The 24534-nt window shown below is 54.8% G+C and overlaps 1 protein-coding gene across 3 annotated transcripts; it reads right to left on the bottom strand.

The window, feature by feature from the left end:
- Window positions 1-2798: 2798 nt before the first annotated feature.
- On the bottom strand, window positions 2799-22582 carry SLC45A1 (solute carrier family 45 member 1). 3 transcript variants are annotated; one of them, XM_032495110.1, is made up of 9 exons: window positions 22459-22582; window positions 17675-18095; window positions 17041-17133; window positions 16364-16588; window positions 11243-11982; window positions 8843-8996; window positions 6987-7163; window positions 5292-5497; window positions 2799-3144 (listed from the first exon to the last, which is right to left on the bottom strand). In XM_032495110.1, the coding sequence occupies exons 1-9, from the start codon at window positions 22567-22569 to the stop codon at window positions 2878-2880; spliced, it is 2394 nt and encodes a 797-aa protein (XP_032351001.1). In that variant the 5' UTR covers window positions 22570-22582; the 3' UTR covers window positions 2799-2877. The 3 variants fall into 3 exon arrangements, with proteins under 3 accessions (XP_032351001.1, XP_032351002.1, XP_032351003.1); XM_032495112.1 differs by having other exon boundaries at window positions 3010-3144; window positions 6987-7098; XM_032495111.1 differs by lacking the exon at window positions 17041-17133.
- Window positions 22583-24534: the final 1952 nt, after the last annotated feature.

The following is a 24534-nucleotide window of genomic DNA, read 5'->3' as shown; positions in this document are numbered from 1 at the left end:
GGGGTGCTTGTTACCAAGGAGCAGTGGGGAGCAGTGTCCGCCTTCAGGCTTTTGGAGGGGAAAGTCAGGAGTGCCTTCAACATTAAGGCATGGTGTTGTTTTTGTTTTTAGTGGCCTTCATTTTCACCCCATCACAGGACCACAGAGCAAAGGCTCTCCCTCCCCGTCCTCCATCCTCGGATTGGAGTCAGGAGCTCCCTCGGGGCAGAGGCAGGAGGACTGGTAGCCAAGGCCACAGGGAAGGGGCCAGGCACTCAGCAACAGGTCCAGAGTCAGACTCCTGGGATATGTGTGTGTGGCCTGGCGTGAGCAGGGCCACCAGTGTGCAGGTCTCAGGGCCCGGGGCCGCCTTCCCAGCCATGGGAGGAGGACGCGCTCAGCTCAGCACAGGCGAGCAGTGGTCACTACCATCGCCAGCATCACAGCTCGATTTTTGAGTCGAGAGTGGTTCTCCGAGATGTGGAAATCAAGCAGGCATGGGTCACAGCGAGTCCTGGGCCTCCCGGTTAGGATCCTGTGGTTGCGTCCGTGGCCCTCTGCTGGCGACAGACCAGAAGGTCAGGTGGCTTTTTGGAGCCGGCCTAGGGCAGGCCCGATGCTCTGCTCAGCTCACTGTCTCCAAGCAGTGCCTGACTCAGTGGAGTCTTAGGAAAAAGAGGCCGATGGCAACCCTTCCCATGTGTAGAAGTATTTTTGTTTACTTAGGAAGTTCTAGGAAGAGGACCCAGGGTTTGATAAGCCAGGAGTGAGGAGGAGCCGCCCCGTTCCTCGGCTCCCTTGCAGATTTGAGCATTCTGGGCAAAAACAGTCTAGACCAGGGGACAGCCATCCAACATAACACCTCCTAGAAAATCTAAAGCTCTTCTAGAGCAAGATAAATGTGAGGAGGACAAATCTGGGGTCCCAGAAAAAGCATAGGACTAACGGGAGGCCCAAAGGGGCTGTGTGACTCTGAAAAGTCACCAGACCTCTCTGTGCTTCACCTATGCATGGAGCAGGGACAATGAGACCTGCCTCACTTACCTCGTTACCACGAAGGATAAAACGACATGGCATTTATCCAGTGGGTTCACAGGGAAAGGACTCACTGATTTCAAGCAGGGTGGGATGCTGGGAGGAGGTGGCATCTTAGACAGCTCTTAGTAGATGAATCAAATCAATGAGCAGAAAAGAGGTGGGAAGTCTTCACTTGTAGGACGAGCCTGAGCATAGGCAGAGAGCATGTCTGTGGTTGAAGAGGGCTTTGTGGCTGCAGCCGGCCAGAGGGTGATGGGCTCTGGGAGGCAGGTTGGGCATGAGGAGTTTAGACCTGGTCCCTTAGGCTCTGGGCGGCCACGGGACGTGTTAAGAGGGAAAGGATGAGCTCAGACCTGTTTACAGCTTCCCCGGCTGCAGGGTGCAGATGGATGGTGAGGGCAGACGAGACAAGTGCTCCTGGCCCAGGGCAGGAGGCCTGGACCCCGGGGACCCTGCAGGAAGCCACCTCAGCTCTGGAGGGCAGCAGGCAATGGCACTGAGAAAGGCCTGGGGGAAGCTGTGGACGGGGCAAGAAGGCTGTGGCCCAGGTGGGGAGGTGGCCAACGTCGCCGGCAGAGGGTCGTGGTTTCTACACCCAACTGTCCCTAGCCGGTCAGGGCAGGATGATGGGACACATCAGCTGCCCATAAACCAGACTCTCCATGGAGGCTGGCAACGGGCCCGGGACCCCTGTTGCCTGTTTGGGACTTGTGGTCAGTTTGTCCTGTATGTCCCCCAAACATAGGGACTGTGCAGTGAGGGGGCGAGGGGCCAGGCCCCAGTGCAGCGGGCACAACAGTGACGGGCCGGTCCCTCCCGCCTGGGCAATGCACAGCCAGCGCGCCCAGCACGGGGAGCCCTCCCAGCCAGCTCGAGAGTCCAGCGATGGAAGATGGTGAGAAGCCACGTGGTGAAGGACCGAGACACCCGCAGGATGTCGAAGATTCGTCCAGATCCATAACCAGGCACTGGAAGATGGTGGGTGCAGGTGGCTGGGTCAAGTCCGAGGGCAGGATGGGCGCTCACCTGGCGCGCCTGCCCCACCCTCTGGAGGCTCCCGCCTTACCCGGCCTCTCGTAATCCGAGCATCTGATCCTTTGAACACACCATCCCCTTCTCCCTAGGACAGCAACCTCCCGACCCCATCACCCCATCCTCCTACCCGGCCCATGTTCTTCACAGCACTTACCTTCATCCTCAGGCCTACAGATGAGCGTGTTCTCTGTCCCCCTCCTCTCCTGTCAGCTCCCTGGGGGCAGAGACTTGCTCACAGCTGGATCCCCAGCACCTACCACTGCCTGCCACCCCCAGGGCACTGCTGGGTGTCTCTTGGGTGGATGGGTGGACGTGTCGCTGGCTGGCCAGATATAAGGATGGATGGCTGGACGGCTGGATGGATGGCTGAGAGAATGAGTGAGTGAATGAGGCCTTCTGACCCAAAAGCACTGTAAGCTCTAACTATTCTGGGCTGCAACGTACAGTTAGACAAGGCTTCCTCCGCCCAGCACTGTGGACACGCGGGGCCGGGTAGCTGCTGTGGGTGGCTGCCCTGTGCTCTGGGGGCCGTTTTCAGCACCGTGGGCGGCAGCGGGCCCCCCCCCCCCCCGCAGCCGTGCCTACGGAGAATAACTTCAGACGCTGCCAAGGGTCTTCAGGGTGGGAGGTGGGGGTGGGAGGGGCTGCAGAGCGGCAGCCGGCTCTGCACACGTGCACCAGCGATCCTCGCAGCCCCTCCCGTGACCTCTCACCCCTCGGGGGAGCCACGACTGGAAACCGCGGGCTTTGCTGCTGCCCTTTATTGTTTGATCACATAGTTAAACCCCTTGGTTTTCGGCGGCCCGCCTGCCCCAGACCCGGGCGTCAGACGTTCAGCAGGAGCGGCCGGTGCTCCTCGGCGGCGGTGTCGCCGGGAGGGATTTCGTAAACGACGAACAGGGAGGAGTACAAGCAGCCCAGGAAGGACACCAGGCTGGAGAAGTACATCACGCCGCTGGCGCTGCCCACGGCCGCCGTTAGGGGCCCCAGCACCAGGGACACCAGGATCTGGGCCAGGAAGTACTGGCAGCTGAGCAGCGAGATGTCCACGCCCATGCCCCGCCGCGTGCCGTCCGCGCTGGACCCTGCGAACTGAGCGGGGACGGGCGTCAGCGGGCCTTCCCAGCCCGCTTGCCTCCGGGGGGCCCGGCCCCGACTTGACCCTTGTGTTCAGAGAGGACGCACAAGAAATGGAATCCATGGCCGGGCGCACGAGGCTCTCCCTGCCCATACCCACCCCCCACTCTCCCTAAAGGAAACAGCGCCCGCCTGCCCCCACACAAGCTCGTCCCCTTTCTTAACCCTTGTCGCCACAAGGCCTGCCACACGTCACCCACCAGAGATCCAGGCACCGTCTGCAGCACCGGGCCCTCTAGCCCCGGCTCCACCTGGGACACATCACTCTCCCTCCATCCTCACCCATGACCCCTGGGGGCCCCGGGGGTGCTGGTGGAACGTGGTCTTGGAGCAGAGCTGCCAGGGCGGTGGGAGTGAGTCTGCCCCCTGTGTGGGCCACCCTCACCCACAGACTGCTGCTGGGCACGCCCAGGGGCCAGCACGGCCGGGTCCTGTGTGCAGATGTAACTGTGGCCACCTCTGGGATGCTGCTGGACACCCCCCGGGGCTGTGTCCCCACGAACTCTGTGAACTGGGAGGACACGGTGAACCCTGAGCCCGCAGCCCAGCAGGGACCAGGAGGAACCCGTGTGTGCAGGAGCCTCAACAGGCAACAGAGGCCAGAGCTTCTGGTCAGCTCCAACCCAACCCGGGTGGAGTGGCCCGAGGCCCTGGGTCCCCTCCCACGGGGCAGGGCAGCCCTTCGCCAAAGACCAGCCCATCCGTGTGTCCCGGGGAAGGGGTCTCCAGGCTGCAGGGAGCCGACAAGGGGGCAGTGACACTCAGGTCGCCTGCAGGGCTCACAGGGCCACTGCCTCAGCACCACCCTTGGGGAGGATCAGCCGGTGACCACACTATGTCCCAGGGACGTCGGGGCCGGTGGCTGCAGCAGCTGCGGCTCCAGGCCACTTGACTTTTTGTAAAAACCACTGTCTTCAGGCTGCCTGGCTGGGCTCAGAGCCTCCAAACTCCTTCAGACAAATCAGGGCACCGCCCGGGGCCGGGGCTGTGGGAGGCGATGGAGGCCCAGAGTTAAAGGGGCAGGAGCGGGGGTGTGGCTCAGTGGCAGAGCATGTGCTTAGCATGCATGAGGTCCTGGGTTCAGTCCCCAGTACCTCCATTAAAAGAAAAAAAAAAGATTTGAATCCAAAGTTAAAGTGTCTTTGAGAAAGCCGGTTATCAAGGTGGTCTTTGAATGTAGTATTTTAAAATCTCAAAGTTACTGCCACACATCAATGATGGGGACGTTATTTGGCCACAAGATGGGGTGAGGCAGGGACCCATGCTCCACGTGGATGAACCGTGACAATGTGAGGCAGGGAGGAGCCAGACACAAAAGGCCACGGATCATCTGGTCCCACTGATGAGACATGCCCAGGACAGGCAAGTGCGCGGACACAGAGATCAGCGGCTGCCGGGGGCTGGGGAGGGGAGAGGAGGACTGGAGGGTGATGGCTAATGGGTAGGGGCTTCTTTTCGGGGTGACGAGAGTGTTCTAGAATTGATGGTGGCGATGGTCCCCCACCCCTGTGAATACACTGACAGCCACCAAGCTGTCACCCGAAATGGCTGAATGTGCAGTGTTGGGGTGAATTCTGCCCCAATAAAGCTGTTCAAGGAAAGTCATGCTGAGCGAAATGCCAGCATTCTACACGAAGACAGGCTCCGTATTCCTGACTCCCCCCCAGCCCCGAGACCTGGGTGGCCCTGTCCCTCGTCCTGTCTTCACTTCAGGATGGGCTCTGGGCGTTGATTCTCATTTTCACAGATACCGTGTTGACATATTATCATTGATCCTGATTGCTGAGCTTCTGGTGCTGTAGGTGAGAGCCTCCCGCCCTCCCTCCCTCCCCTGAGGCTCCGTACTCACAGGTGGCCCCGAAGCCTGGCAGATGGGACCCGCGGGGGGGGGCCACCCCCTCCGCCCTCCCCACCGCCCAGCTCCCTGGGTGGGCAGCTACCTGCCCGGGTTCACGCTCTGCTGATGCTTCCCGGTAATGTGCACGCTCGAACGCGGCCCACGAGCCGTGCAGCGGGTCCGGGGACCCTGCCCCCGTGGAGTTGCTCCCAAAGCTGGGCGGTGCCCTTTTCGGGGACCCGAAGCCATTAAGCGGGGCACTGACCTGCCTGCTGTGGTAGTAGTCACACAGCAGCGAGTAGGGCAGAGTGCACAGCGTGGAGAACAGGACCCCGTAGGTGATGCAGAGGGACAGGACCACGTAGAGGTTCCTGGACAGGGTGGCCAGCCCGGTCCCCAGGCCGAAGGCCAGGTAGGCGATGAAGTACAGCGTGCGGACACTCAGGTGCTCTTCCAGCTTCTCCAGAATAGCTGCGGGCCAGATGGGAGGGTGAGCGGCGCCCCATCCCGAGGCAGCGGCCACCTTCTCCAGGCTGACTCTGGGGCTGGCAGGCAGCTTGCCCTTGGCCTGGAGACCCACGCAGGGGCCCAGGGGAGCAGGGGGACCTCTGTCTGGCAGCTCAGACTCCACACCATGCCCCTCTCAGCATCAAATGCCCCAGCCGTGGGAGAACCCGGCACCCAGGGCCCCGGGGTCAGCCAGGGAGAGCCAAGAGCTTCTTTCTTAAGACGGTCCCCCCACCCCCCCCACAAGAGTCCTGGTCCTGGACTGTGGCGCTGGAACTCACTAACAGGCTAGAAACACAGCCGGGGGCCGCGGTCCCCAGCTCTCAGGATGGGTCCGGCCGGCAGTCTGTTTTTGTACCGCCTGGAGCTAAGAATGGTTTTTATATTTTTAAATAGTCAAAACACATCCAGAGAAGACAAATACTGTGGCACATGAAAATGACACCAAATTCAAAATCATCAGCTGTGGGAGAAGGGCAAGAAAATGTAGGTTACTTCTCTCATTCTTTTTAGGATGTGTTTGAGCCTGAATGACTACCAGTCTAAAGCAAATGTAAGGGGTTAACATTCTTGAAAAACAGGATAACCACAAATCAAAAACATACAAGAGTCACAGAAACCAAGAAGAAAAGAAATCAAGCTAATACAAAAGAAAACGATCAAACTACAAAAGGAAAAACAAAAAGAAAAAGAAAGGAACAAATCCCTGTGACGCTGAGTGACATGCTGCTGGAACTCGGCCACGTGCATACGCCACGTCTCAGCCACCGCGGTTTCTGAGCCTCTGGGGCAGCACCAGTTGCCCCAGTGGAGCTTGTGGCCTAAAAGGCCAAAGGGTGGACTCGGGGGCCTTGTACAGAAAAGGTGGGGGGCCCCTGAGATGAAGTTTGCAGGCTGCACACCACCAGGCAGGCTCCCCACTGGACGCCCCAGGAACCAGCAGGAATTCAGCACAGCATCCCTGTGTCTGTGGTCACCCCGGGTGAAACCTCAGGGTCACCCTGGACTCCGTCCCGGCCCACCCCACGTGCTCCACGATCTCACTCCACTGGCCCCTGTGGTCTCACCTGCACCCTCCCCACTCCGGTCCCTCTTGGGGAAGGACTGGGGAGGTGGGGGTGGCCTCACGGTTCATCCCTGGGCCTCTACTTGGCCCTGACTCACCAGTCTGGCCCTCTCTGCCCAGCAGCTTGCTCAGGTCTGGACACACGCCCGGTCCCCACCCGGCCCTGCCCCGCCACCCAGCACAGGGCAGTGCGCCCAGCTAACCCCCTGCAGGTCACTGAATAACAGAGAAAAAGACAGTGCTCTCTCTCCCCCCGAATTGGGACGCCGTGTCTGCAGCTGTAAAGACACAACCTTCCCTCACTGACCGTCCTCCACCCCCCGCCCCCGGCCAGGGCCGTTATCACCCCCACGAGGTCGCCGCCCCGCTGCGCCGGACGCCGGGTACCTGAGTAGAAGGCGGCGCTGAAGGCGTAGATGCACATGCCCCAGCAGCCCATGGTGACGCCGCTGTTGTACTTCTGATACGCTTCCGACGTGTGCGGGGCCTTGGGGTCGCCCTGAAATACCACCTCGCCCATGAAGTCCGTGTAGAAGAGCAGCAACCCCTCGAAGGAGAGCCACCCTGGGAAGGGAGAAGGGCCCGTGACCGGGGGCAGGCGCGGGCGCACGGCCCCGCCTCAGCCAGCAGCACATGCGTTTGACCGGTGATCAAAGTCGACTCATAGATTCAAAACTTAAACAAATGATCTTTTGGGTGTTTGAGATTTGCAGATGTTAACCTCTCTCTCTATAAAATAGATTAAAAAAACAAATTTCTTCTGTCCAGCACAGGGAACTATATTCAACATCTTGCAATAGCCTTAAATGAAAAAGAATATGAAAATGAGTGTGTGTATATATACGCATGACTGGGACACTGTGCTGTACACCAGAAATGGATACACTGTAACTGACTGTACTTCAGTTAAAAAATATGAAAACGAAAAAAACCAAAACCAAACAAACCAAAAAAAGAAGAGGCGACCTGTAGCTTCACCACCCAGAGAAGACTTTACCTGTTAAAATTTTGTAGGTTTCCTCCCTGCCTTTTGAAAAGTAAATACATATTCTAACAGGCTCTGTTGCGTGAAGGTTTTGTGTTCTGTTCTCTCTGAACGTTATTGCCATGAGGAGAGGGAGCCCCCCACCTCCTTGTCCTCTTCTTCAGGGGAGACAAGGTCTGTGGGAGGGGCTCCAGCCACAGGGCAGGGGAGGGGTCGCCTGCTTACGGGGGGGGGGGGCACATTAGGGAGTGAAAGTGTGGATGCAGATCAACCTGCTCTGTTACCGAGAAAACCGCAGCGCTCCCGCCTCTGACTTGCGAGCCAATTTCCTCTCTGACAGAGGAAGGAGGTGGGGTTTACTTGGCCTCTTGAACCCCAATAATGATCATGCCTGCTTCTTACGCTGTTAAAAATTCTTAAACAGCCTCATTTCAATGGCAGTAAACGATTTCACAATGTGGAGACCCCCTAATATATTTACCCCGACTCCCACTAGTGGGACACTCACACCTTCCCAACTCCTCAGGCTTCGGCTATTATAAGTCACACTGTGATAAGCACCCCGCACATGTAATCCTGATGCAACCCCCTACTGCATCCTGGCACAGAACGCCACATAGGAACACTGGGGTAACAGTTACGGGCGTTTCTGAGATTCTTGCTTGTGTTGCCAAACTGGCTTCCAGAAAGTCATTCTGGTGTGCATCCCGCAGTGCTCGAGAGCCCCGGATTATCTCCGATTCTCAAAGATCCTCAGATGTTCAGCAACCCAACAGCAAAGAGATGTCAAAGGCAATGAAATGTACATTGGGGCTTTTCAGTCCTGAACGGAGGCAGGGCCTGTGAACCTGAGACCAGCCCCAGACGTATGTACCAGACGGACGGACGTGTCTGCCTGTGGCTCTGTCTCAGCTCTAAGGGGGAGATGGCGGCAGGGCCCACTCCCACCGGTGGGGAAGGGCCATCCCTCCCTTAACTGCGAGTTGCTGGAAGAGCTCTTGGTCCTGAGGCCCCGGGCTCCGCGGAGACCCAGGTGTCCGGCCGCGGGAGGAGGCTGCTCTCAGGAACACCTGGTTTACTCTGGGGCTGCCGCGAGCAGGCACCTCTCCGGCTTCTCCTGGAGCAAAGCCCTCCGGTCCCCCCACCAGCCTCTGGGAAGTGGGGGTCCGGGATCCCGAGCCCCGGGCGGGAACCCCCACCCCCACGCAGGGCCGCCCGAGCGGGACGGGACACGCAGGAGGCTTTGCCGGGAGCTCACCCAGGAAGTGGTTGACGCAGAGGTGGCGCAGGGCCCTGGGCATGTTGCAGATGGTGACACAGAGGTGCCTCACGGACAGAGGCCGCCCCGTGGGCTCACCGGAGCCCGTCAGCTGGCTCTCGTATTTCACACCATTCAGTAAAATATTTGCCACCTGTAAGGGAAGCCCCAAAAGTCCCTGGTCAGAGCATCCAACCCCGGCTTCCCCACCCTGCAGAAGTGTGTCTTTTGCTCCCGTGAGAAAGTCAATCGGAGATGCAGACCCAGAAGCTGTGAAGGTTTGCCTTCCTGGACGGTGTTAACGGGGCCCCAGCACCACCCAAAGGAGAGAAGGGCTCCAGCTCATCCCTGCAGTGACGGGAGCAGCGGAGAATCGAGTCTCCCTCCTGTGCCGGCCTTCTGGCCATAGGGAGGAAGTTTGTACTTTGCCAAATGTGAAATGCAGTTGAAAGAAAAGAAATACGGGTCAGTTCAACTCAGAGCATGATGAAGCCTGTCTTTTCCATAAGAAAGGATGTAAAAGACTGATTTGAAGGTGATTTGGGGTCTGTTCAAACTTCTCTCTGGACACGTGGACTCCTATCTACACTGGGGTTAGGGCGGCCAAGGGAGCAGGTGCAGGGCATGACGGCGAAGGCTCGCCATGCGCCCAGACGGCCCAGTGTCACCGGCAAGGGAACTGGACCCAGCAGGGCTCAGGGGCAACGTTCCATTGACAAATACGCTCACACGTCGCTTAGCTGCCTCTTCCCGGAATCTCGAGGCCCCTTTGCAGACACCAGGCAGGTGAACGAATCACTTTGGAAGGCAGATGCCTCCAGAGAAGAGACAGCACCTTACTCTGGCTCCACGGGGGAGCGGCACCTGGATGTTCCGGATGGGAATGTTAAAAGGACGGAAACAGCCCAGATGCTGGCTCCCAGGGGAGCCGTGTCAACAGAGCCTGTCACCCATGGCTGCCCGAGGGAGACTTAAACTGACACCTACGTCCCCACTGAGCCTGGATGTATTATATTTAGCTCAAGGTTTTCACTTTCCTCAAAGAACTGATTCGAGAATGGAAATTTTTAAAGAGATTTAAAAGAGATATTCAACCATAATCTAACAACTGTGTCTGGAAGCCAGATGGAATTTTTGGAAACAGGACAGGATGACTGGTACTGACAAAAGGCTCGAGGAACTCACTGCTCTGGTGTCATCAAGGACTGTGCGCTTGGCTCGAGCAGTTAGAGAAACCGCTTTCCTTTGCCAATGATGGGATTTCCTAACCCTCCAGTGATCTCTGGTTCTTCAAACGCTTTCCAGATCAGAGCTCATGGTGCTGCCCGTGGGGGCCCGAGGACTTCCCTGCAGGACTGGAGCCTACCTTTGCAGAGTGCCTCCTCAAAGTGAGACGACACGGACCCGAAGATGCGATAAAAGTGGCACTAAGACTGGCTGGCAGTAACGCGAAGGAGGCATGGTCGTGCTTAAGAATCTAACAAGGAGGAGAACACGGGCAGCCACCTCCACATGTCTCCGAGCGGCCCCCCACAAAATCAGGGGGTCCCTTGGGGGGATACGCGACAGATGTGTCCAAGGGGTGTGGCCAGGGCACCTGCCCCCAGAACTGCCGCCCCCCCCCCCCGTGGGAGCCTGTGCAGGTTGAACACGGGTCACAGATTCCTGCTCAGGAAGCTCCAAGCACCCTGGACGCCCCCGAGGGCAGGTGGGCCGTAGAACCCTTACCTCTGCTTTAAATGAGAGAATAACTCCCTTTTATTTAAAGTAACCTCTTCCAGATCACGGACTCTGAAACAACCCAGATCCCATGTATCAGCTCATGGCCTTTTGGTCAGTCTGGCCTATACGGCATACACCACCAGCAGCCTTTCCGGAAGACGGTCTGTCTTCCCAGAACATGCTGGTGCCTTTGAAGATCCAGAGTTTTGACAGCCTCTGGGCTGGTTGGTTAAGGTTGCCCACCCGGAGAGGGAGGTGGGGAGGACGGAGGCCCTGGAAACATCTGCCTGGGCTCATCAGGAAGACAGTTTGGTTGGCACTGGGCGCATGTAGCCAAAATGGGCTGTGGACATGGTGGGGGGGAGACCAGAAGCGACCGAAATGGGTCGGATGCTGCAACAGACTCACGGCAGGCAAACGCAAGGGTGTTTACAAGTACCTGCCCTGCGCCGCCCAGCTCCCAGCAGAGGCCTGGGTGGCGCCCTCTGGGCTCACGGTGGGCACAGACTCCTCCACCGACCCTGGGTAAGGATGTGAGGTGAGGGTGTCCTGGGGCTTGTCTCTTTAGACCCAGGTCCTTCCTGACGGACGTCATCTAGATGGGCTGGCAATCTCCCTCCCAGCCATCTAATTGATGGGGGGCGGTGGCGCACGGTGCCCTCCCACATTTGCTTTTACCTGTTGACTGAAGGTCACATTCCTTCTCCTGCTGGTGTCGGGGCCTCCTCCTCCGGCCGCATCTGGAATGGCCAGGGTCTGGGGTCTCTTCAGGATCCCAGCCGACCGCGGCTTGGACGTGTCCAGGGAGCCCACCCTCAGCACGTCGCCGTCCAGGCCGGCGGCCAGGGCGGCCTCCCGCCTCTCCCCGAGGCCGCGCTCCTGGCGGTAGAAGCTGTCGGGGGCCCGGGGGAAGCTGACGCTGATGGGCTGTCTGGGGACACTGCTGGGGATGGCCAGGTAGCTGTCGGGGCCGCCCGTGAAACAGTCGATGAGGACGCTGTCTATGTTGGAAGTGGCGAAGGATGAGGCGAACTCGTTGATGCCGGTCAGGGAGCTGTCCCTGCTGATGAAGCTGCCGTACTTGGGCGTGAGGGGGCTGAGCGGGGAGATGGGGCTGGAGAAGCTGGCGTACAGGCTGCTGGCCGCGTGGCAGGGGAGGGTCTGGCCAGTGCCCTCCTCGCACAGGACGGGCGGGGAGGGGGGCAGCGGGAGGCTGGGGCTCTTCATGGCCGTCCTCTTCTCGCCCGGGGGCCTCAGGGGCCTCTCGGGGATGCTGACCAGGGTCAGGACGGTGGTGATGCTCAGGGTGACCGCCGTGAAGATGTAGATGACCCTCAGCTGCCCGCCCAGGGCTCTCCCGAAGCTGGTTTTGTCCCAGTGGATCCCCCCGACCACATATCCGAACCCTCCTCCGAGGCCTGGGGAGAGAAGCAGGGGTCAACGCCCGCGCAGGCAGGGAAGAAAGCCTGGAGGAAGGCGTTCCCTCCTTACCTGACTCGCAAAATCTACTCCAAGGACCGAGATGTCCCACCCACTCCCCATAACACAAAGGAGAAGAGAATAGGGCTCTGGGGGGCCCCTGCTCTCGAGGGCTGCCTCCTGGGGCCTGATAACTGCCTGCTCACATTCTCTTCCCCTTTTACATGGCCTTTTAGAAATACCAAAAATGAGCGTCGACACCAGGTCACCTCTCCCATTCCAGGACCCACTGCCCCCAACGTCAACGCTGCGTTAGCAGGGGCGACCTCGTCCCCAGCACGTGGACCACTGCACGATACACCCGGGAGTTTGCACAGCCGTGCTGGTCTTGCTCACCTGGTGACACCGTCCTTGGGCACAACCACCATTAAGAAAGTCACCCCTAGCGGGTCACCCCAGTGGCCGGCTTTCCGGGCCATCGAGCCATCGGGAACCACAGAGCTGGAGGAACCTGGTTCTTTCCTTGGTTCTCACTCACTGACTCCACGGCCTCAGGGACCCGGCCAACGCCAGCGGCTCACGCAGCACAACGTAAAAACGCGGGTGAGGTCTCATTGCTCCCAGCCAGGGGTCACCGACATTCTCACCTCCAGAACGTGCTGCTTCCTCCTGCCCAGCGCGGAGCTTCCAGCCGCGAGTGCAAGGCCCGGCGGCCCCCGAGCCCTGCCCGCCCAGCCCCTTCGCCGCTCGAAGCAGCTGATGGGCTTCTATTTTTGGGTCCAGCTGTAGTTTGACCAGGCTCCTGGCGGGGAGGCGCCTGCTCTCAGCTTGGTCCTGGTGATGCAGAGAAGCCTGCATCTCTCCGGCACCTGCCCTCCGCTTGGGGAGACCCGGGAGTATCAGAGGTTGACCTTGGACAGAATCGTCTATGGAAAGGCCTGGGCTTGGACCCAACCTTCTGCATGTCCCTCGGTGGGACATGACCCTGAATCTAGTTATTCAGTGGTTCGTCTGTAGAGCTTCCTTCACCCAGACTGTCCTCACCGGCCTTTAACCTCATGTCCACAGCCCCCATCCCCAATTATTCTTAACTTTCTACGTTCATGGTCCTAATTAGCTCCCCCCACCCCTTTGGAAGAAAACAATTGCTATTTTGTGACCCTCAATCACAGTCAAATTTGAGAGAACTTGATTATTTTTTTTAATGATTGAAGTGATAACCAAACATTGACTCAACAACAAAGAAACAAACAACCTGATTCAAAAAACAGGCAAAGGACCTGACTAGACATTTCTCCAGTGACATAATGAACAGCCAGCGAGCACATGAAAAGATGCTCAGCTTCACTGATCATTAGGGAGATGTCAATCAAAGCCATGACGAGACATCACTTCACGTCCATTAGGACCGCTACTATCAGAAAACCAAAAACCAAGCCAACAAAAAGCCCAGAAGACAATAAGCTGGTAAGGATGTGGAGAAACTGGAACCTTTGTTCTGTGCTGGTGGGAATGTAAAATGGTGCAGCTGCTGTGAAAAACAGTATGAAGTATCCTCAAAAATTTTTAAAAAACAGGATTATCATATGACCCAGTAATCCTACTTCTGGCTATAGACCCAAAAGAACTGAAAGCAGGGTCTCCAAGAGAGATTTGCACACCCGCGTTTACGACAGCGTCATTCACAACAGCCAAAGGTGGAAACAACACGTGTCCATCAAAGGATGAATGGATAAGCAAAGTGTAGTCTGTAAAAGCAATGAAATATTATTATTCAGTCTTAAAAAGGTAGGAATTCTAACACATGCGACAACATGGATGAACCGTCACGACATCATACTCAGCGAAATAAGCCAGTCACAAAAACAAACACTGCTCGATTTTGCTCACATGGGGTACTTAGAGTAGCCAAATTCATAGAGACAGAAAATACAATGATGGTTGTCCAGGACTGTGGGGAGGAGAGATTGGGGAGTTATTATTTCATGGTTATAGCGTTTCAGTTTTACAAGATGAAAAGTGGACGGGGTGATACACACAAAAGTGGATGGGGCTACATAAACAGCTGCAAAAGTACTTAATACCACAGAACTGTGCACTTAAAAATCATTAAGATGGGGGACGGGTATAGCTCAGTGTAGAGAGCATGCTCAGCATGCACAAGGTCCTGGGTTCAATCCCCAGTGTCTCCATTAAAAAAAAAAAACGGTTATGAAGATAAACTTAATGTGTATTTTAACACAATTTTAGAAAAGGAAAAAGAAAGATACACTACAGAAGAGTGCAGATCTGCCTATTCTTATGATGGGACTACATTCTGGTAAGCCCAGCCTAAATTGGAAATACTGGAAGTTGAAGATGCATTTAATACACCTAACCTACCAAACGGCACAGCTGCGCCTCGCCTGCCTAGGATGTGCTCAGAACACACCCATCAGTCTACAGTTGGGCAAAATCATGGAACTCAAAGCCTACTGTATGACCAGGTGTTGACCGTCTCATGTCATTCATGGAACACGGTCCTGAAAGTGAAGGGCAGACCTGTCTGAGGGCAGGATGGTCGGCAGGCTGGTTGTGGACCCTCGTCACACTAGTGATTGTGGGCCGACTGGGAGCCCAGCATCACAAGAGAGGACCCAACGGCATGTCTCTAGCCCAGGAGAAGATCAAAAACCAAAGCTGAAAGTAAAGTTTCTACTGAATGTGCACAGCTTTTGCAATACAGTAAAGGCAGAAAAATCATTACGTCAAACCCATAAGCTGGGGGCTGTCTACAGAAGATAAAAAAACGAATTCCTTCTTCCTACCCTCCAAACCCCTGCCTGGCTGAGACCCAGGCAGACGTTCCCTGGGCCCACATCCATCCAGGTGTGTAATTAGAGAGCCATGAACAATGGCATTTTCTAGAAGAAGCAACTGAGGCTTGGGGAAGTCAAGCAGGTGCCCGAAGCCCCACAAAGAACAGGAGGAAAAGGCCAAAACCGACTCCGGGTTTCAGCTCTGAGAGGCCCTGCATCTCGCCACCGGGCACCCCCCAACCCGCCTCTTCACTCAGGTCCCGCCCACGGCTTGTGGCGTCTTTCCCTTGATTTGCAGAGATCTTCCCCCTTGCTGTTTTAAACGAGATTGTTTACTTCCACTATATTTTGTAACAAGATAAGTGTTTTATATGCAAAGCACTGCAAACACCAGAGGTATTGATTTTCATATAACACTTTGAAAACCAAACACCATACTGAATTCTCTTACTGTTTTGCAACTAATTATCTTGCAGGTTTCACATGTACAATCACAGAGGCCACTGGGGATGGTTCTCACCCTCCACACCTGGTGTTTATTTCTATGTCTAATCACTTCGGCTCTGTGGGCTCGGTGCTCACTCCTGCCTCGTTCCTGACTTCCACGGGAACGTTTCTCGTGCCGGGTATTAGTGCAGCACAGGGGTGTGAGTGTGAGTGTGTGTGTGTGTGTGTGTAACCGCGCGTGCACATACACACACACAGTCAATTATCATTATTCACGGATTCCATATTTTGAATTTAATCTCACTAAAATGGATTGTAACCCTAATAAACACACATGTAATACGCAATCATTCTCGGAGACGTGCAGAACGCAAACATTTTCAGTCGCCCAACACGCACGGTCCCGGCTGAGGTTGTGCACAGTGATGTTCTGCCTTCTTGTTCCAACTCTCACACTGTAAACAACCGTCCCTTTTTGCAGTCTACATGGTGCGACATTTTTGTGCTTGTTTGGGGTGACATCGCTGTTTAAAATGGCCCCCAAGTGTGGTGCCGACAGACCAACCCCCAGCAGCCCGTGATGTGCCTTAAGGGGAAAAAAGGTGAGTCAGATGAGCTGTGCTCAGGCTCGAGTTACAGTCCTGTCGGCCGTGAGTTCAACAGTAACGGATCCGTGACGCACACTAAATAAGGCGTCTCTAAGCAGAAACACACCAAACAAGGTCACGTGCTGATCGGGGGGGTGAAAGCGATGCGACAAGACACTTGCAGGAACCTGACTCTGGACGTCTCCGAGGGGCCACGACGGGGTTGGCTAATTCAGGGCCCCCTCTAGACTGTCTACAAAAGTACCGAGACGCAACTATGTATAACCTACATGTGGTTATACACACACAGAGTTACATGCACACATATATACACATACATACATTACATATGTAATATTGCACACATATATACGTACACACACATATGCAATGTATATAATATGTACATTATATATAATATATGCATATAATATATATGTATACATATTATAATATGTAATACATATATATCGTTTGAGACAGGCACTTTCAATCACGTCGGTGTTCACCTACAGCCTTGAAGTTCGCCCCTGCTGACGGAGCCTTACCTGCCAGGAGGGCGTGGATGTTCAGGCCGCGGTCCTGGTCGGCGGGGCTGCACACGTCCATCATGTAGGCGTGGCTGGGGTTGTCGGCCGAGTCGGCGCTGAAGTCCATCAGCACGACGCCGCACACGGTGAAGAGGATGCCCCACTTGTGGTCGCTGGCCGTGTCGGCCAGCGCCGTGCCGATGTCCCTGCCGTTGAGCAGGAGGGAGAGGCCCAGCAACGCCCCTGGAGACGGAGAACCAAGTCACCTGAGGAGACGCAGACCCGCTGTCCCCGGCGGCCACCACTTCAGGCTAGAATCTTTAGGGCCCCGAGAATTCCTTTGTAATCAAACCTCAAGCAGAGCCTGTTGGAAAAGCCACATGCAGACTCCCTATATATATATATATTTTTTTTTTTTGATGCTCAGATCAGAGTTTTTATTTTACCAAGCAGAGCAGGGATGACATACATTTTATTAAGTAGTTTTAAAAAATGATCAAAGTGAGCTATTTTCACAGTGAACTCGGGCCAGGCTACAGGGTGCTCCCCACCATCATGCCAGTGAAATGATCTCGGTAACTGTTTTGGTCAACACTCTTTGAAATTTTCCTAAGAGGAAGCAGTTGGGGACTTTTCCCTTTCTCTCTCTCTCTTTTTTTTTTTTTCCGTTTTATTTCAATTCCAAAACAACAGACCTATAGCCAGGACAAGAATGAAAGGGCGTCTCCTTCCAAACCTTGAGGTACACCGGTCACTCCAAGCACCCAACAATGGCTGCAGTAGGAATCCTGAAACAGAGCAGGCCAGCGGTCACTGCTGGGGTCCCCCCGGGACACAGGGGCCAGCACTGAGCATCATCAGATTCCTGAAACACCTGCACTCAGACGTCCCCAGGGCATCAGAAGAACATGGTGATGAAACTCGAGATTCAGCACCAAAACCCTAAGCCAGAAAACGAAAGCTAAACAGACTCTTGGAATCACTCAGCTTCTCCTTAGGTTTTACACTCAGGCTCCTGTAAGGCATGAAGCGGCCACGACCTTTCTGGGAACCCAAGAAACCCCAGGGCCTCCCACCCAAACCGCACCAGGCTGTGTTGCGTGGACCCGCTAACCGCAGCTTGGCACAGGATGGTGGAGTCCTTGGGGTCTGCTGAGCTCCGGGCCTGCAGCCTGGTGTAGACAAACTCACTTGAAATACGGGGTCTGACCGGCCGTATCTGTGCTTTCCTACAAGTGCACGCTGATGAGGGGACGGACCCCGGGGGACCCTTCCGGAGGCCGGCAGCTAGGTGGGTGGGGAGGGGGCGCCGGGGGGGGGGGTGCTCACCGAGGATGGGGCTGACGAACCACACCAGGCTGTACAGCTGGTCGGGCAGGCCCATTTGCAGGAGCACCGGCGTCACGTACGCCGTCTCCATGGCGTAGCTGAACTCGATGCCGAAGAGGATGCAGCCGTTGAAGAGCAGCTCCCGGAAGGACCGCTGTGGGTGCAGGTCCCCGAAGTCCACCAGCTCGATTGGACACGGGGTGTTGGGGGGCGGGGGCGGCGAGGGCCGGATGCACTTCCTCCTCTTGGGGTGGCGTTTGAAGTTGTTGGCCCGGTGGCTGATGTGCTGGGTCACGGACCCCGCGTAGCCGGCGAAGGGAGGCTTCCAGAAGTCCTGAGGGGCCAAGGCGGGGAAGAGGGCCTCTCCCGGGGGGGCGCTGCTCGCCGCGGGGATCATCGTAGGGGGCGCCGCTGGGTGCTCCTGCGGGGAGAGCCCGGGGGCGGGGGGGGGGGGTCACCGCCGGGGCCTCCGCCACCGGAGCGCATCTGCCCGGGTGGCTCCCCTCCCTCTCCACGTGGGGAAGGGGGGCTCACAGCCGGGGCCCTCGGCGGGAACCCCGAGCCCCCAGAGTGGAGCCTGCGGTGTGGATGGTGTTGCTGGGCCTCTCTTTCACATCGGAGCAGCTCACCCGCCCAGGGAGACCGGAGCCCGGTACCCTCTCCCTGCTCCGAAAGGGGGCTGCGTCCTTTGGGTCCCCACACTGAGATGCAAAGGGACGGTTCCCCAGACAGGCTCTGCCAGGAGGGCCCCGCAAAGCACCATGAGGAGTGGGAGCCACCAAGAGCCCCATGGCTGCTCCCAGGTCCCGAAGGACGCCGGGCTATTTCAGGACCTGCGGCCCATTTCCAGGGCTAATTTTGCCCTTCCTTGCAGGCCCCAGGGGAGCCGGGGGTGGGGGGGACCAGGCATGGGACAGGACCCACAGCACCCTGAGTGCTTGTGTGCGGCCAGGGGACAGCCCTTCCTTCTCAGGATGGAGAGTCGCAGGGGTCACCCTCCCTAAAATGTGCGTTTACTCCGCCAGGCCCTAGGCCAGGGGGAGGGGTCTGAGCCTAAAAGCAGCTGAATGAGTTTAACTCAAGTCCTTTCCTTACAGCATCACCTGGATGAATGCATTTTCTCAGTCGAGTCTCTTTAAAGAAATATACCGAGCTCCCTGAATCCTGCTTGCCACAGACAACATGCTGAATAGGGACACTGCCCACAAATTTAAAAAAAAAAAAAAAAAAAGTGAGGGCCAAAAAGAACCAGGGAGGAGTGAGAAATAGATATTCTTCCATCCTCAAATTATTTATTTGAACAATTTTTGCAACGCTGTCACCCTGGGGAGGGAATTAGCAGGTGCCCAGGCCTTCCCAGACTCTCCCCACCCTCTCTGTCCCCTACCCCCTGGGGTCTGCAATCTGTGCCTCTCGGAGACCTGCCCCTGGGCATCCGACTGTTTTCACTGCTTAGAAATTAATCTAGATTGTAAATATTAAAGGAGTGGATTCTAGCATGTTGGCCTGTGCATTTTAGCCAAGGTCAGTTTTACTAAGCACAGGAAGAGGAAAGCTCCTAAGATCAGAGGGAACGACACAGACCAAACACAAGCGGGGAAGTTCTGGGCTTGGGTTTGATCTCTGACCTAGCCCACCCCATGTGCCTACAGAAAACTGATGGCCTAAGTTTCCTATGCAGTCCGTCCTGAGAAACAGACTCTAGACCTGAGCCGACGGTCCGAGCATTGACAGGTTTTCCTACAAGAATACCTGTTATGTACCAAGATCAGTGGTAGAGGCTTCCTTTCAAAATTAGTTTTTAAGGGGGAAGGTATAGCTCATGTGGTAGAGTATATGCTTAGCATGCATGCGGTCCTGGGTTCAAGCCCCAGTACGCCCTCTAAGAATAAATAATTAAACCTAATTACCTACCCTGACTGAAAACAAATTTAAAAAATTAGTTTTTAAGCTTTAAGAATGAGACCCTTATTTCTGACACTAACTTACCATGACTGCCCTCCATCGCACTATTGCTAGTCAATAGCTTCTTTATGAATCACTCTGAAATTCCTCATCACTCCAGATTTGCATCCCAAACTCCCTCACCAGCCTACCCACTCAGGGATGGTCTTCCTTCTCTTCAGAAGACATCAGTGGTAGAAATGATTTACTTTAGGGATGTGCCAGCAGGATTTAGAATCCACTGATCCATCCATCCACCCACCCACTCATCCACCCATCCATCCACATCCACATATCCATCCGTCCACTTACATATTCACACACCCATCCTCTAATCTACCCATCTACCCACCCACTCTTCCAAATATCCATCCATCCATTTATCCATCCACTCCCCCTCCTACCCACCCATCCTCCTATGTGGCTGATTACTGAGAACTAAGACCCTGAGTTTATAGAGATAAAAGAAAATTCTTGACCTTGAGTGAGGTGAAACTGTGGAGGAAAGGCATTCTTAGCAGTGGGAGCCACCCATGTAGAGGAGCGATGGGTAACAGCTGGGCATAATGGCAGTGTGGTGGGGAGAGATGAACCCATCAGGAAGGGATTAGCTGATCAGGAAGACTTGATAAGAGATGGATTTCACACCGAGATGCCAGGGGTTGACAAAACCAGAGAATCAGTCTGCTCTCACTTCTATAAAAGGTTCATCTTGTGACTCAGAAAAATCCCATGCTCACCTCCAGAACAAGAGCAGGCGTTCCTAAGAACTATGTGGACAAGTAGCACTTCATTAAACACATAGTTCATTTATGAAGATTAGATCAAAAATTGAAAAAAAAATTGGCTAAGCATCTTGTTTATATACCTCTCGGGTCTAGTGCAGGCCCTTGTAAATAGTAAACACGCCAGAAAAATTGGCTGGTCTTGCCTTCATAAACCCAGGTGGTTGTTAGCAGTCCCTGGAGCTTCACTCATTAAGATCACACAAATAGAGGACCTGCTGGAACACCAAAGAATGACTGTCTCCTTAAAAGTCAGAAGGAAGACCTTCAGCACAGGTGTGTTGGAGAGTTTGACCTGACTCTACCTGTCTGGTCGCAGCCCCACCTGTGCCCCCGCGGCTAGGTCCCCCTCTGCCTCTCTACCTGCCCCTTCAGGCACGCAACGCCCCTCTTTCCCATTAGCACTTTGCCCCCATAAAGTGACCTTAAGTGCACATCCATTAGAAATCTTCCCTTTCATTTTGGAATGAAGAGCCATGGGCCCAGTCTGGAACAATTTCAGATTTCAACAGCACAGGGTGGAAGTATATTTTTGAGAAGGGGAACCTTTTGGACCCCACTTAAAAGGGACACGTAAACAGCTCATGTCTCTACCTGAGATGAGACCATTTCACCGCCACCTGCCCACCACCCCCAGCTTGAAAACACAGCCTGCAGCCTGTCCTCACAAAAGTGAGACCCTCTCACCCCCAACCTACCTCCCCTCTCCCACATCTAAACCAGAATTAAACCTGAGCTAAAACAGTCTTCACTAAGGGTTCGCCTTCAAGTTTGGGGATCAGCGTTACCACTTTTATTTAAAAATACATCTATTAAAAGCTACTCATGGATGTTTATTCTAAGAACTGTACAGTTTTGAAGGTTATAAAACCTGAAAGTGAAAGTTAAGATACTAACATAGAATTTTAATACACGAATACAAATATTCACCAGACCATCTTCATCACACTATATTATCATTTACTCAGCCCCCCAAAATATGTGCATGTTCTTGGACCCCCTAAAGTTTATATGCTGGGTCCACTGTGCTTCCAGAATACAGAGAATGTTTCAAGTAATAAATCCCTGAAATTGTGTTATGAGATGATTAAGTAGCAAATGATTAATAGAAATAAACAATGCCCATGTAATTTGAATGCTTAAAATTACCCTACTCTGAGCTCAGATCATTTCCTCATTTCTCCTCTTCTCTGTCTGAAACCAGGCTCCCACCATGAGAGTCACATGGGGCCACAGCCCTCCCCCACCCTTCCTTCTACCAAGTCTCAAAGTTAATACTTCAAAGAAATCTTCCCAGATCATTAAAGAGCTCTGTGGACTCAAAGGGATGTATTTGCTAGTTACTAAACTGTGGGCCACTTCTCCTGATCCGTGGCAATCCGGCCCCTACCTGACAACCAATTGATTCCAAAAGTCCTGATCCGACCCTTAACGAATCTGAGTTTCATTAGCAGCCGGTTCTACTTCCCTACAAAAGCTGAACAACATAAACATTTTGGTAATCCCAGAAATGACTTGAGAAGTTTTTTCTTGTCAAGGACAGAGTGAACCAAATTGCTATAACCCTCCTGTTTCAACCTCAGCATGTTACCCTTGGCAAGGAAGCACAAATCCTCCGTGCTTATCATAAAGTTAATCCTGGGATGCTCAGGGAGGTTACACCGGGGCCGCTGGCCATCCAGAGCGTTCCACCTCCCGCGAGGTGAACCGGAAGCTGATGACACCTGCCCAGGTGACCTGGGAACTGGCCTCCGGCACCCATAGCACAGAGTAAGCCTGGGGCAAATTCCAGCGTTTGCTCTCTTTCCTAGCAAAGGTGAAATAAACCTGTCACCCAGCTGCTACCCTGCTCTGGGAGGGAGAATTCTGCACTCAGGGGAGAAGATGGGGTCTCCGTTTACAGTTCAATTAATTAGACATTCAGGAAGAACAAAGGTCTCCGTGCCAACCTCCAGTCCCAGCCTGGGCACTCCGATTACCCTGGGGCCTAAGCCGCGGCGCTCCCAGCACAAAGCAAGGCAGCTGTGCGGAGGGCGCAGGAGGAAATGGAAGTACCTGTGGTTCGAGCCAGGAGGCATCCCTTTCCGAGGCCGGGCTCCTGTCAGCCCCGTGCGCAGCTCGGGTCCCGGCCCCGCCGCCCCCGGCCCGCCGCTGCTGCTGCAGCATCACCCCGCGGGGCGGGGCCGTGACGTCATGGCTGCATCTTCGCCGCCGCGGCCGGCACCCGCAGAGCATCCTTAAAGCGGCACCACCCGCCGCGGAGGCGGCGCCGGACCCTGCGCAGGGCCCCCACGCCTCGCCAGCCGCTCATCCTCCCGAAGTTTAAAGGCCGGCAGGGTCTGCAACGAAAGCTCCAGAAACAAGCCCCCTATTACTTCCATGGGCTGAAGCATTCTTGCCTTGGCCGGCCTCTTTCTCCTCTAAAAAAAGAATTAAGATTTTATTTTACAGCTGTGTTGGTTTAAAGATGAATATTTTAATACTATATATTAAAACATTTCCCTTGATCTAAGAATTCCCCCTTTTCCCCTTTGGATTTTAAAAGAAATGAACCCATTTTCGTGGATCCTGAAAAGCATTGTGTGGTCCAGACACTGCCCACTGCACAGAATGGTTAAGTTGGCTCCACCTAGAAACATTGTTGGGGATATGGCAGTGAACAAACAGACAAAAGTTCCTGGCCCTGTGGCATGACGTTGTAGAGAGGGAGAAACACATTAAATGAGACAAATAACATAAATGTGTGTTAGAAGACAGTCACCCCCAGAGAAGGGGCTTAGGGAGTCTGGGCCTGAGGAGAGGTGGCGTTGCTGTTCACATAGGGCTGTTAATGAGTCCTCACCTAGAAGATGACATTTGAAGACTTGGACGAGGTGAGGGAGCTAGCTGTGCTGATGTCTGCGGGAAGGTCATGCCAGGCAGCGGGAAGAGCAAGTGCAAAGGTCCTGGGGTAGGAGCTGGGTTGAATCAAATAATGACAGAGTAAAGACAGCTTGTAGTGAAGTTACAGTGCAGAAAGTGCTACTGGGGGAGACATGTGGCCCTGTGAGCATTTCTAACAGGAGGATTTGACCTCAATGGGAGGGTCGGGTGTCCTTGAGGAAGTGACACTGGAGAGGTCATTAATGCTGAGTCGGGAGGGCAGCGTGTTCCACATAGAGGGGTCAGCATGTCCAGAGACCTTGTGACAGGAGCAAGCAGGGTAAGCACAGAAATGAAGGGAGGGCAGTGGGGCTGGAATGCAGAGGTGAGTGGGAGTGGGCTGGGGTGGCAGGTTGGGCCAAGCCTGTGAGCCTCGTGGACAGCTGTCATTTTGTGGACGGCTGCCATTTTCTAAGAGTAAGGAGACACTTGATGGACCCTGTGCGGCAGAGTGGGTGACATAAATCACACTCAAATTTTGCAAAGATTGTGTAGCTCAGAGCAGAAAACAAATTACAAGGGATTAGAAGGACCAGGTGGATGCACCAGGTGGGCGCTTACAGAACTGCCCAGCTGGGACAGGATGGGGGTGATGGTGGAGGGACGGAGGCGGTGGATTGGTGAGGCATTTGGGGTTAAAACCCACAGGGCGTGGTGACAGTTTGAAAGTGGGGGGTATGGGAAGGAGGGAGGGATGGGTCAAGAAGTTTCCAGCTTGAGCACCTGGGTGAAGGCAAGGAGAGCAGGTGGGCTGGTGGGGTGTCACAGGTTGGCTTTGGGACAGGATGAGTTCCAGGGAAGTTTCAGGCGCAGAGACCATTAGAGATGGGCTTCTGGAGCTCAGAGATGATCTTTGGCAAGTCATTTGCCCACAGGAAGCCAAACTGTGGACAGCGGCATCAACAGAGAGAGACGCAGCACAGTGGCCCCAGATGAAGCCACGTCTGTCACTGGCCAGGGGGAGGAGAGTGAGCCACTGGAGACTGGTCCATCTTAGCACAGCTCTAAACAGGAGTAACAGTGCGGAAAAAGTACCAATGTGTTTTCTTACTCTGTATTTACACACAAAAGACCTGCTATTTCATTAGTACAGAGCTCACAGCTGGAACGGAAACCTCAACATCTCGAGAGCTTAACACAATAGACATTGGTTTTTGGCTCATGTGCAGTCCAAGGGGGTGTTTCTGATGCACAGGGGAGCTCCATGCT

The sequence above is a fragment of the Camelus ferus genome, chromosome 13 (assembly GCF_009834535.1).
Source record: "Camelus ferus isolate YT-003-E chromosome 13, BCGSAC_Cfer_1.0, whole genome shotgun sequence".
NCBI classification, from domain to species: Eukaryota; Metazoa; Chordata; class Mammalia; order Artiodactyla; family Camelidae; genus Camelus; species Camelus ferus.
Note: the sequence above shows the minus strand (reverse complement) of the source record. Positions and strands in the feature narration are given on the sequence as shown.